Source organism: Aquarana catesbeiana, linkage group LG04 (assembly GCF_042186555.1).
Source record: "Aquarana catesbeiana isolate 2022-GZ linkage group LG04, ASM4218655v1, whole genome shotgun sequence".
Classification (NCBI taxonomy): Eukaryota; Metazoa; Chordata; class Amphibia; order Anura; family Ranidae; genus Aquarana; species Aquarana catesbeiana.
Genome location: NC_133327.1, coordinates 108,983,036 through 108,996,478, shown reverse-complemented (window position 1 = coordinate 108,996,478; position 13,443 = coordinate 108,983,036). Strand labels below are relative to the sequence as shown.

Below are 13,443 nucleotides of genomic sequence, written 5' to 3'. Positions count from 1 at the left end.
TTACTCAAGTTTTATGACCAACTTGAGATCAGCTTTAAATCCTACAGGATTCTCATCATGAAAGGGACTGGTGGAAAGGAGAATACACATTTCCTATGTGTAATTTTATTTGATAATTCCATTAAAATGTAAAAAGCATTACATGTGTGGTTTTCATTATCTTGCGCCTTCAAAACTATTTTGTTTTTTAATTTTCCAATTCACTAATACAATAGGATCAGCTAAATGTATCATTTGTAGTCAGAGTCTTCACTTGGAAATGCGATACCCTATCAGGCCTGAGGTGTGCCTTGGCCTAGCTGGTCAGTATGCCTGAAAAGAGGGCATACCCTGAATTTATGAATAAAAAATATATGATGTGTTTATGTATGGAGGTTTGGGGGAAACGGGTGGTTGGGAACCCTGATCACGAGGCCAACAACAAATCAGACAGGGGAGGAGGGATATGTACCCTTCAGACAACTCCTACAAATACAGGCTGGCCTCTGGCCAGCCTTCTTACTTGTAAGTCAGAGTCTTCACTTGGAAATGTGATACCCTAACTACCAGGCTTGAGGTGTGCCTTAGCCTAGCTGGTCAGTATGCCTGAAAAGAGGGCAAAAAGACACAAATTTAGGTGTGATAAGAGAGATTGATGAAGGGTAAGTAACAATCTACAGTACATGTATCCGGTATGACAGGAGGAAAACCACCATCTCATAACTTCATCATAAGAAGGGACCCCCTATTGAAACCTGCGAAGCTACTCAGAACCCAAATAAATGTGCCGTGAATGATTGGATTAAGCCTGATGCCTGAGAAAACCCAGACATGAGAACGAACTGCTTGTAATGAGAGGATACATGGGGGAAAGGGAGCAAGGGCTGGCCCGAGGAGCCCATGTGAAATAATGGCCGAGAATATCGAACACTTCATAAAACAGACACCAGTTAAGTAGTCCTGTGAAATTCCCACGAACCCCTGGCCTACCTATACTTGGTATGGGGAAGTGAGAGGGTGAGCCGCAAAAATGGACAAACTGGCAGGAGTTGCAGAGGTCTGAAGTGCTGGATACCTGTTGGATGTGTTTGATGGAGTTGGCAGATAAGGCCAATGCGCTATGGCAATATGCATAATTTAAACATGGGGAAACCATACCAGACACACATAAAACTGCTCCCACATGATTTGATCGGGTCGTGCTTCTGCTTGTAACCCAACAACCGAGTCGGAGTCCTGAACAGGGGAAGGAGGGCCAGACTCCATCCTGGGGAATAAGTCTCGTCTGATTCAGCATACCCAAAGTGACTGTAAGCCCCCTTTGTTGGAACAGGCTGGGGATTGGACAAAAAAAATAAATGGTCTGACGTACCTGAGCAGTTCCCCAGGCAACCTCGCAATCAAGAGATTGGAGCCAAGAGTGGAATTCAGGAAGAAAATGATATACGGCCTGGACCTACCACTTGTGGGCCGTCAAGAGGACATTGTCTCAGCACACACCCTGAGAGGGACTGCAGATCCTTGGGCGGTAACCAGGGTCTCCACGCAACAGGAAATCAACTAAATTAATTGAACCCCTGACCCCCCTGCAGGTACCCAAGATCCAATGGAGTGCTGGCAAAAGGTTTTCGGAGAAAGGACTGCTTTTGACCCAAGGGTAAGCCCAATGGTGAAACGACATCTGCACCACTGTCTTGCCCTCCCAACGGCATGTTTGATGGAACTAGCTTCAAGCATTGGTGATATCAGCTTGGATAGTCAATTCACCCCCCCTCCCCTCTAAATGCAGCAAGTGCTGAATCATGAAATCCCCAGATGAGTACTTCGATGAAAATGTTTCTGCAGAAAAGAGAGCAGCCAAAAAGTAGCAAACAATAGCGGAAACTTGCCACTGGACACCCCGTGGGCCGACCCACAAACTACAGAACGAAGGTGAAGAACCAGACCAAGCCCTCCTTGCAAATTACTGCCTCCAGTAACTTGATCGGTAAAGAAAGTATGACTGTCTGCTGAAACTAAGATACTACACATGAAAGATTCCGACGAAATGGTGATGAGGCCCACGTGCAGGCCTGAAAATTCTTCCAGCAGGGGCTGTCTGAAGACCTGATGGGAGATTCCCACACAGTCCCTGACAAGATACTGGTTCAGGGATCTTAGGTTCAAAATGGGCCTTGTGTCCCCGTTTTTGAACTGTAAACAGGTTAGCGTAAAACCCTGTCCCCCTTTCGGATACAGGAACCTCTACAAACACTCCTTGATGCACTAAATGATGTAGTGCCTGAAGCAATAAGTCTCTTTTTGGAGGATCCGAGGGAACGCTGGATCTTAAAAACTTCTGAGGGGGAATCCCTCGCAACTCCAGCTTGTAACCACGGGATATAGTTGAGGTGACCCACTCGTCCTGAAATATTGTTCTTCAAATGTCCGCAAAGTGCAGCAGCCTTCCCCCAACCTGACGGAGTGGGGGCGTCCCCTCAAAAGGAGGGCTTGGTGCTGGGTTTAGAAGGATTTTTGACCCAGGGATTTTTCTGGCCCTGGCCTTGCGGCTTGCCCCTGGCCCTAGCGCCCTGTTGGTGGAGGAACTGCCTTGGCGCTGAGACATTTGAGGAAGCAGTCCCTGGAGGTTTTAAATGAGGGATGCCTGGTGCTTTTCTTCACAGGAAGTAGAGAACTCTTCCCTCTGGATATCTTATGGATAGATTTTTCCAAATGATCATCAAATAAACATTCCCCATCAAAGGGGAAACCTGCCAATAACTTCTTACAAGGAAGCTCGGCTGACCAGTTCTTAAGCCACAAAAGTCTGCGCATATGTACAGACAAGAGCCAAATGAGAAACCTGCTGTATTGAATCCTAGGCGTTAACAGCAAAACACAGTGCTCGAGGAATATCTGCCTTATTTAAGGCAGATCATCCTCCTGGTTAGGCCTGTCAGGCCGTCTGATCTGATCCTTTATGGACTGGCAGATACCAATTGCTGCAACAGCTGGCTGAATAGCTGAACTGGCCAAAGAAAATGAAGCCTTTAATAATTACTTCAATTACTTGTCAACAGGGTCTTTCAAGCCCTGTGGGTTATCTACCGGACAAATCAAGTTCTTGTTTAAGGAAGAGACTGCTGCATCTACAGCTGGCATGCTCCACTTCTTAAACTTTTCATCCATGGGATATAAAAGGGAAAACCTCTTAGGAGGAACAAAAATCCTGTCAGGATGTTCCCAATCAGTGTACACCGCCTGTTCCAACAGAGGGTGCAAGGGGAAAACCTGTGTGGCCTGGAGAGGCCTCAGGGATCCCAAAGAGGACCAGGGAGGCTCAGTAACCTCTGCAAGAGGCAACTTAAAGGCAGAACAAACTATTTTGGAAAGAATCAGGACCAAAAGCCTCTGATTGAGAGGCAGACACCAACTGGATATCTTCTTGTCCAGATTGCTCGGAAGCAGACTCATCCGCCAGGCCATCCACACAATCCTGAGCTTTAAACTCTTCCCCATCCTCAACCCATTCCTGTTCCAGACTAGGAGGCTCTGGGGAGGGGGATCTGTCACGCTTCTTGCCACCCTGCGGGATGGAGGCAATCATGCCAGCAATCCTGTGCTCTAACCCGGCTAGGGCTAAGGACAGTTCATCCTTAGTGATAAAGGGCGAGACAGCAGTGTTGACTGTAGGCACAATCCAAGATAGGCGCAGAGGCTCAGATTGCCCGGAAGCCTCTGGTCCTTCAGGGGATACAACACTAGGGATACAACTAGGTTCATCACCACTCCTCTTTTTTGAAGACATTTACTAGCCACAAAAAGGGAGTACCTGGGTGTAGTATTAACACACCTCAGAAGGGATACCCTTTAATAGGGCTCACCAAGCCCCTATGCAACAATCCTGCTAAGCACCTTTAGCCTGCCAAGCAACACCTGGTGACTCACATGACCTGGGTAAGGAGAAATGAACTGCTGCAAATGCCTGGTTCAGAGCCTGCTCTGTGTCCCACTGCTGCCTTTTGGAAGCACCACATGCTTGGCATATATAGCTTAAATAAACCGGCTGTGTGCTGGAACGTTCTGTGTGTGCGCACGCACGCATGCGCGTGGTCAGGATGAAGAGGCATGGCTGTATTCGTGTATGACGCAAATCTTCGTGCATGACGGGAATTTTCATGCGCCCAAAGGCTACAGCGCATGTGCAGGGAAGCCGCATGTGCCATGGCCACCAAACTGCTGAGCCCAGCGGCGCTCTTACGAACGCACGTGTGCCATGGTGACCCAAGGCAAAATGGCGCACCATCGTGCGCCATCATACAGGTAAAAAACAGCCAGACAAAAGCAAAAAAGGTACACTTTGCAAACACCCACAGCTAGCCCAAAAACTCCCCCGTATGGTCACCGCACAGAGGGGTCCAGCCTCTAGCTAGCTTAACTGATTGTTACAATCACTGGGACACCCCTCAATAATTAAAGGGGTTTCACTTACCCATCCAGGCGCAGGGCAGCTTAGAAACTAAGAGCTAAATCTTCACCCTTAAAGGCGGGTTTCCGTCACTTGAGGACCTTCGTGGACTGGGTACCCTTTTCATATTTAGGGTCCACTCCCTTGGACCTGTACAGCACCCTGCTGGAATGCCTTAGCGCTGTGGTGTCCAGGATTCCACTTTGCAGGGTCCAGCTCCCAGAGGCCACATTACAGGCAAAACCTCGCAGGATCTTGAGTCTTCTTTGCGAGGCTCGGGTACCATTTATCTAAGCATATACAGTGGGGACGGAAAGTATTCAGACCCCCTTAAGTTTTTCACTCTTTGTTATATTGCAGCCATTTGCTAAAATCATTTAAGTTCATTTTTTTCCTCATTAATGTACACACAGCACCCCATATTGACAGAAAAACACAGAATTGTTGACATTTTTGCAGATTTATTAAAAAAGAAAAACTGAAATATCACATGGTCCTAAGTATTCAGACCCTTTGCTGTGACACTCATATTTAACTTAGCTGCTGTCCATTTCTTCTAAACATCCTTGAGATGGTTCTACACCTTCCAGCTGTGTTTGATTATACTGATTGGACTTGTTTGGGAAAGCCACACACCTGTCTATATAAGACCTTATAGCTCACAGTGTATGTCAGAACAAATGAGAATCATGAGGTCAAAGGATCTGCCTGAAGAGTTCAGAGACAGAATTGTGGCAAGGCACAGATCTGGCCAAAGTTACAAAAAAATTTCTGCTGCACCTAAAGTTCCTAAGAGCACAGTGGCCTCCATAATCTTTAAATGGAAGACGTTTGGGATGACCAGAACCCTTCCTAGAGCTGGCGTCCGGCCAAACTGAGCTATCGGGGGAGAAGAGCCTTGGTGAGAGAGGTAAAGAAGAACCCAAAGATCACTGTGGCTGAGCTCCAGAGATGCAGTCGGGAGATGGGAGAAAGTTGTAGAAAGTCACGGAAGACGGAAGCCTCTCCTCAATGCAAGACACATGAAAGCCCGCATGGAGTTTGCTAAAAAAACACCTGAAGGACTCCAAGATGGTGAGAAATAAGATTCTCTGGTCTGATGAGACCAAGATAGAACTTTTTGGCATTAATTCTAAGTGGTACGTGTGGAGAAAAACAGGCACTGCTCATCACCTGTCCAATACAGTCCAAACAGTGAAGCATGGTGGTGGCAGCATAATGCTATGGGGGTGTTTTTCAGCTGCAGGGACAGGACGACTGGTTGCAATCGAGGGAAAGATGAATGCGGCCAAGTACAGAGATATCCTGGACGAAAACCTTCTTCAGAGTGCTCAGGACCTCAGAATGGGCCGAAGGTTTACCTTCCAACAAGACAAAGACCCTAAGCACACAGCTAAAATAACGAAGGAGTGGCTTCACAACAACTCCATGACTGTTCTTGAATGGCCCAGCCAGAGCCCTGACTTAAACCCAATTGAGCATCTCTGGAGAGACCTAAAAATGGCTGTCCACCAACGTTTACTATCCAACCTGACAGAACTGGAGAGGATCTGCAAGGAGGAATGGCAGAGGATCCCAAAATCCAGGTGTGAAAAACTTGTTGCATCTCTCCCAAAAAGACTCATGGCTGTATTAGATCAAAAGGGTGCTTCTACTAAATACTTAGCAAAGGGTCTGAATACTTAGGACCATGTGATATTTCAGTTTTTTTTTTTTTTTTTAATAAATCTGCAAAAAATATCAAAAATTCTGTGTTTTTCTGTCAATATGGGGTGCTGTGTGTACATTAATGAGGAAAAAAAATGAACTTCAATGATTTTAGCAAATGGCTGCAATATAAAAAAGAGTGAAAATTTTAAGGGGGTCTGAATACTTTCCGTCCCCACTGTAAAGCCTGTGTCAAATGGATCCGATCGGTCAATCCCTTGATTCATTTAAGAACCGTTTGTGGGACTAAAGACCTGGAGCTCAGAGAGCTCAAACAACCGTGCCATCCACCTTGCAGACACTGGTAAAAAACTGAAGTACTTCCTGTATGGGAGGGGTTATATAGGGGATCACTTCCTGTCTGAGATGAAGTATAACCCAGCAGGTAATGAATATTAGCCTAACTCTATGTCCCATGATGTATGAAAAAGAAATAGTGTTTTTTTTAAAACTGTCACTCTTTTTTGTTTATAGCGCAAAAAATTAAAACCGCAAAGATGATCAAATACCACCAAAAGAAAGCTCTGTGGGAAAAAAAAGGATGTCAATTTTGTTTGGGTACAGCGTCGCACGACAGCACAATTGTCAGTTAAAGCGGCGCAGTGCCGTATCGCAAAAAATGGCCTGGTCATTGAGCAGCCAAATCTTCCGAGGCTGAAGTGGTTAAACTGAGCTTAGGATAGGGAGAAGCAGGACAACAACCTTTGTTGAGATATTGCTCTTTGTGTCCTCATTGGAAACAGCATATTTCATGTTCTACATTGTAACTTGTACAAGTAGCAGACAGACTTTTGGTTGGGATTTGGCCAAAGGTAATCTGGATATGACTTCCCTGCAAATACAAATTTAGAACTAACCAGAGCTAAAATGAAGGTCAAAAATAATAACAAGGCTATATGTTACCATATGGCTGCGTTTCTCCCCTGCTCGACTTAGTTTGGAGATCAGCAGATTTCTTATGAGGTTTAAAGTTCATCCAAATGCCAAAACATCGACTTAGATGTAGATTCCATACATTCATAATAAAAATCACTCCGTTTTATATGGAAAGGGCTTACAGCTATAATCCCCCCAAAAATGTGAAGTTTCTGAGAATTTATTTGAAAAGCCCACAGTAATATGATGGTGGGAGGAAACATTTTCAGTCAACACAGCAAACTTTCTGTTATTAAAAAGAATACTTCTAATACCAAAGTATTTAAGGCCCAATTCTGGGCAAAAGATAAAGTTTCCCCTTGCAGTGGGGTTGTGCCTGTACTGCAAGTGTCAACTGCTCGTTTTGTCCAGGGGCGAGTAGAAAGCTTATATTTACCAAATAATCTGTTCCACCAGCGAACAGTTCTTCCCTACGATCCAGCGGTGGACTGTTCCTGATGTCCTTATGTGGGGGGAAGAGGCAGGAGCCATAGGGACCAGTTTTGTGCTGGGAGGATTGGAAGATTAGTATATCTCAGTTCTCCATCCCCTAGGCAAAAACAAGCAATTAACCACTGCACTGAGGGAACAGCTGTGCAGTTCACAGCTATGCAGTTTGCTTTTGATCTATCACTGCCGTGCTTTTTGCACACACCTTTCTGATGCATGTTTCACAAGTTTTTAGATGCGTTTTTGCATCCTTTATGTTTTTTTTCTGCCCATTTGTTGTTGGGTGGATCAAAAAGCACAGATTACGGCAAAAATGCACTACATGCTTTGCTGCAGCTTCTCCATTGAAGTTTATTGAACCAAATATGCACCGTTTTGCTTTAAAAAAAAAAAAAAAGCTCCTGACCCTTTCCAAAAAAGCAGCGACCGCAGTACCCTGGCCAGACAGTGGGAGAAAGAGGAGAGATACATTTTTCGGCCTCCTCTGTGACTAATGCACCCAGAGGCAATGAGTATTTTATTCTAAATTCAGAGCTGTCACATTTTTGGCTACTGTAGCTGGGGGACAGTAAAGCAAGTACAATCTGTGCTTGATTAGCTGCAGTGGAGACATTGGGGGTCTACTAGATCCCTAATGTCTTTATAAAGAGTACCATCACTGCCCACTGTTATTCCATTTAAATGAAAAAAGTAAAATAACAAAAATTAAATTGTAATTAAAAAAATACATACATAAAAGCATTCCCACCCCCCCACAAGCAAATGCAAATGTACTAGTAGTAGTAGTAAACAGCGAGTGTAACACACAGGTATGCAAACATCCAAGTGAGAGCTCAAGCCATAAGTCCTGGTTAACTCTAAATTGATAACCTAAAATGCTTTTAAAGTGTCGCCTATGAAAAGTTTTAGGTACCACAATGTTTCCCTATTTCACAGGTGCACACAATTTTGAGTCTTGACATGTATGGTATCTATTTACTCAACACAACCCCATCTTTTATAAATGTTATCAAAAGTTGGGTATAATATTGCATTTGTGCACACTAAAATTAATTTTTGTATATTTTTTCCTGAAAATATGCATGTGATAAACAGCTAAACATGGCCATTTTTCATAGAATATGAATGATAACACAAAAACGTTTCTTTCACTCATGGTTAGTGTTTGGCTGAAGCCATTTATTATCAATAAACTGTTTTTAGTCTTTTTAAAGCATAATGGCAACATAAACTACCCAAATGACCCTGATCAAAAGTTTACATACCCTGGTGATTTTGGCCTAATAATAGCATAGCACACAAGTTGACACAAAGGAGTTTGAATGGCTATTAAAGGTAACCATTCTCACCGGTGATCGGTTTGCTTCTAATTAGCATTTGTGTATAAAAGGTCGCAGAGTTTCTGGACTCCTGACAGACCCTTGCATCTTTTATTCAGTGCTGCACTGACATTTCTGGATTCGGAGTCATGGGGAAAGCAAAAGAATCGTCAAATGATCTGCGGAAAAAGGTAGTTGAACTGTATAAAACAGGAAAGGATATCTTTTTATATCCCAAGGAATTGAGAATGCCAATCAGCAGTGTTCAAACTCTAATCAAGAAGTGGAAAATGAGGGGTTCTGTTGAAACCAAACCACGGTCAGGTAGACCAACTAAACTTTTAGCCACAACTGCCAGGAAAATTGTTCGGGATGCAAAGAAAAACCCATAAATAAATTCAGGTGAAATACAGGACTCTTTGAAAACATGTGGTGTGGATGTTTCAAGATGCACACTAAGGAGGCACTTGAAGAAAGATGTGCTGCATGGTCGAGTCACCAGAAGAAAGCCATTACTACGCAAATGCCACAAAGTATCCCGCTTACAATATGCCAAACAGCACAGAGACAAGCCTCTGGCACAAAGTCATTTGAAGTGATGAGACCAAAATTAAGCCTTTTGGCCATAATCAAAACCGATACATTAGGAGAGGAGTCAACAAGGCCTATGATGAAAGGTACGAGGGTGGATTGCTGATGTTTTGGGGATGTGTGAGCTACAAAAGGTACAGGAAATTTGGTCAAAATTGTTAGCAAGATGAATGCAGTATGTTATCAAAAAATACTGGAGGAACATTTGCATTCATCAGCCAGGAAGCTGCGCATGTGACGTACTTGGACATTCCAACATGACAATGATCCAAAACACAAGGCCAAGTCGACCTGTCATTGGCTACAGCAGAATAAAGTAAAGGTTCTGGAGTGGCCAGCTCAGTCTCCTGACCTCAATATCATTGAGCCACTCTGGGGAGATCTCAAACGTGCAGTTCATGCAACAGCCTAGGGCTGGGAGATTTTCCAAAAAAAAAAATTCAGAGATTTTCTTAAAAAAAACTCGATTCAAGATGCAAATTTTTCTTTGGACACCGCGCCGGTCCTGAGGAGCTGCGGGCAGGAGTTTTTAGGCGAGGCCGCGGCTTCGGCTTAGTCCGCGGCGTCCGGCCTCGCGGACTAGGCCAAAGCCGCGGCCTCACCTAAAAACTCCTGCCCACAGCTCCTCAGGGCCGGCGCGGTGAAAAAAAAAAAATCTAAAAAAATCGATTTGCTTAAATTTGGAATCGATTTGACCTCTCAACTCGATTCAAGATTTGAATCGATTTTTTCCCCAGCCCTACAACAGCCCAAGAATTTACAGGAATTGGAGGCTTTTTGCCAAGAGGAATGGGCAGCTTTACCATCTGAGAAGATAAAGAGCCTCATCCACAAATACCACAAAAGACCTCAAGCTGTCATTGAGGTTAAAGGGGGCAATACACAGTATTAAGAACTGGGGTGTGTAAACTTTTGATATGGGTCATTTGGGTAGTTTCTGTTGCCATTATGATTTAAAAAGAGTAAACACAGTTGATTTATAATAATTGGCTTCAGCCAAACACTAACCATGAGTGAAAGAAAAAAATTTGTGTCATTCATATTCTCTGAAAAATGGGCAAGAAAACAAATTCTGCCAGGGTATGTAAACTTATGAGCACGACTGTATATGCAACTTGAGGATATAGATGGATAGAGGGACAGCCAGCAGCCCAAAATGAATACCAGAATGAAAACCAGAATGAAAACCACAGATATTCTGCAGGTAGCCTGTGTCCCTTGAATCAGTCTAAATGCAAATGCTAAACATTATGAGAGTATACCTTAAGGCTCCTTTCACATTAGCGCGTCTCCAATGTTACACAATTTCCAGTGCAACTTTGGAGCAAGACTTTGATGCGACTTTTCGTTCTCTGGATCAAAGTAGACTCAAAAGTTGCACCAAAATAATGCATGCAACGTTTCAAAATTGCTGCAACTTGCACTGATCTGAACAGATGCAATTGCAAATAAAGGGTTATGTCCAAAGACACATGACAACTTACAAAGTGTGAATGGGCTATGAACATTAGCACCAAATGCATTGCACTGAGCAGGTAGTCTGTATGTACACAATACTTCCTATACAATACACACAAAGATGACATGACCTTAATACACAGACACAAGACTAACAGATCAAAAGTTTAACAGAGGATGTTCAATTTATACAACATATTAACCTCTATGACTGTTTAAGTTACCTCATGTTGGGTCCCACAGCTTTTTTTAGCCCTTTCGGTAATGTTACTCATCTATTCATCTATAACAATGCTATATAAGTGTCATTATAGCTTAATGGATGGATTTAGTGCCAAGGCACATTGAACAATAGTATGGTGAGTTTACTATGGTTGATAATGTGGGAGGATCCACATATGTTATTGACAAAGAAATCTTAGGCAGGTATGCACTTTTGATGTAAAGGAGAACACCAGAGAAACCAGTTCACTTTAAGGGGGTGTGGAAGGCATGGATGCAAATGCTTAGCCCCACCTAGGTGTCTAACAATTCCTTGGTAAATGCTTCAGGCTTACATCTTCTTGGGTGTTGTCCTACAAAGTTCCATGTGGGATTTGTCTGACAGATAGTCTATTGGGCACGTATTTGTGGAAAGGTCAATTGTAATGATGGGAAAACACTCTTACCAGATTTCTTTCTTAATGAATCATCCACTAAAGTAATTGAAAAAAAAATAACAACGTGTGCTAGCTACAGATCTAGTGTGGCCATGAACTTTCACAGACCAGTACAACCCAAAGGGATGGAGACATCAGAACTTTGAGGAAATAAGAGCACAGAGGTTAGAACGAAAATGTATTGCTGCCTTCCTTGCTACACCCCCTTAGCGGGAACAAAAAGACACATGCAGTAGGAAGGGCACATAGATGTTTTTCTCTTGATGACTGAGAGAAATAGTAGTCATGCAAAATAATGCAATGTGACACTTACAGTTGTTCTAGAGAGGCAAGTCCTTTAAAAGCTTGCCTGTCAATGGATTGGATTTCATTCTTGTACAAATAGCTGAAACAAGAAACAATCAGGAAGGATTAGCATACACACATAAAAAGCAACATACACAAATGGCAATGAGCATGGATAAGTAGCAGCAAGCATGGCGTTCAGTGTTAAAGTGTACCTGTTCCCTACAAACCCTCTTTTAATCATTTTTCAGTTGGATCACAAATTTAGTTTTCAAGGTAACACCACATTATGAGTGAAATACATCGCTGGGATCATAACTTATAAAGAAAACAGGTACAATTTAAAAAAAGACATAAAAGATGCTTTGCAGAAACCTAACAATACCACTGCAAAATACAACACATAACATTAACTCGAACATACGGAATACAATTTATTTATGGTGCAAGAGAACATTTTCTGTACTGGATTCATTAAAATACAATATAAAGTGGCCAAACATACACTATATTACCAAAAGTAATGGGATGCCTGGCTTTACACGCACATGAACTTTAATGGCATCCCAGTCTTAGTCTGTAGGGATCAATATTGAGTTGGCCCACCCTTGGCAGCTAGAACAGCTTCAACTCTTCTGAGAAGGCTGTCCACAAGGTTTAGGAGTGTGTCTATGGGAACGTTTGACCATTCTTCCAGAATTGCATTTGTGACGTCAGGCCTTGATGTTGGACAAGAAGGCCTGGCTCGCAGTCTCCGCTCTAATTCATCCAAAAGGTTTTCTATCGGATTGAGGTCAGGACTAAGTGCAGGCCAGTCAAGTTCCTCCGCTCCGATACAAATATAGTGTATCTGTGGAGGGTCTTATTTATCCAGGTCATGGTACAGCTGGTAGTAGTTGGTCACATTCACCTGGAATATTACATGACATCAGGGTGACTGTACAGGGTGGCAGAGTTATCCGTGTAGCTAAAGAGATGGGGTATTTTCCCGACACTTGTTAGAACTGTGGAAGCTAATTAGATGAGTCATAAAATGTCTTCAAAATTACAGAATAAATTCAGTTGTATGTGGTAAGTTACAATCAACTCTAATTTGCCAAAATCATACATAAATAGAATTTAAACAACACCTGAAGAGCAGGAGAAAAATACTTCATACTGCAAAGGAAAAGGGCAAGGCAGGAGCTTTTTTCTTTTTCTTTTTTTATGATTTTGAAGTCTATTTCAGGATTCATTCACATGTAAAATCCTGCATTTAGCATTTCTAAACCCAGTAGAAGTTATCTGGCAATTATAAACAGTTTTTATGCTCCCAGACCCTTTTTTCCTGTGTTCAGATGTTCCAGTTTTAAAGCAAGTTTAGCCGTATTTACATGTGTTTACGTGTTTAGCCACGTTCAATTTTCAATAATATCCTAGATACACAGAATTCTGTTTTCTCTAAATGCAGGGAAACTAACTGCAGGTAAATGCACAGCTTGTACGGCACCACTGAAAAATCGTTATGTGTTTTATATGCATTTTGAAATGTCCTTTAACACATAAATGCAGGATAGTGCCAGTAAGAACGAGGGCTTAAAAAGATAACTTTAATTCATATCTGCAATGAATAAACCCTACCTAGACACTACCT

General features: G+C 42.8%; 1 protein-coding gene across 1 annotated transcript in view; it reads right to left on the bottom strand.

The window, feature by feature from the left end:
* PXDN (peroxidasin) overlaps positions 1–13,443 on the bottom strand; it is a 233,388-nt gene that overhangs the window by 76,599 nt on the left and 143,346 nt on the right. The window contains exon 4 of the mRNA XM_073625451.1: positions 11,839–11,910. Within this exon, the coding sequence (XP_073481552.1) occupies positions 11,839–11,910 (72 nt within the window). The remainder of the gene's footprint in view (positions 1–11,838; positions 11,911–13,443) is intronic.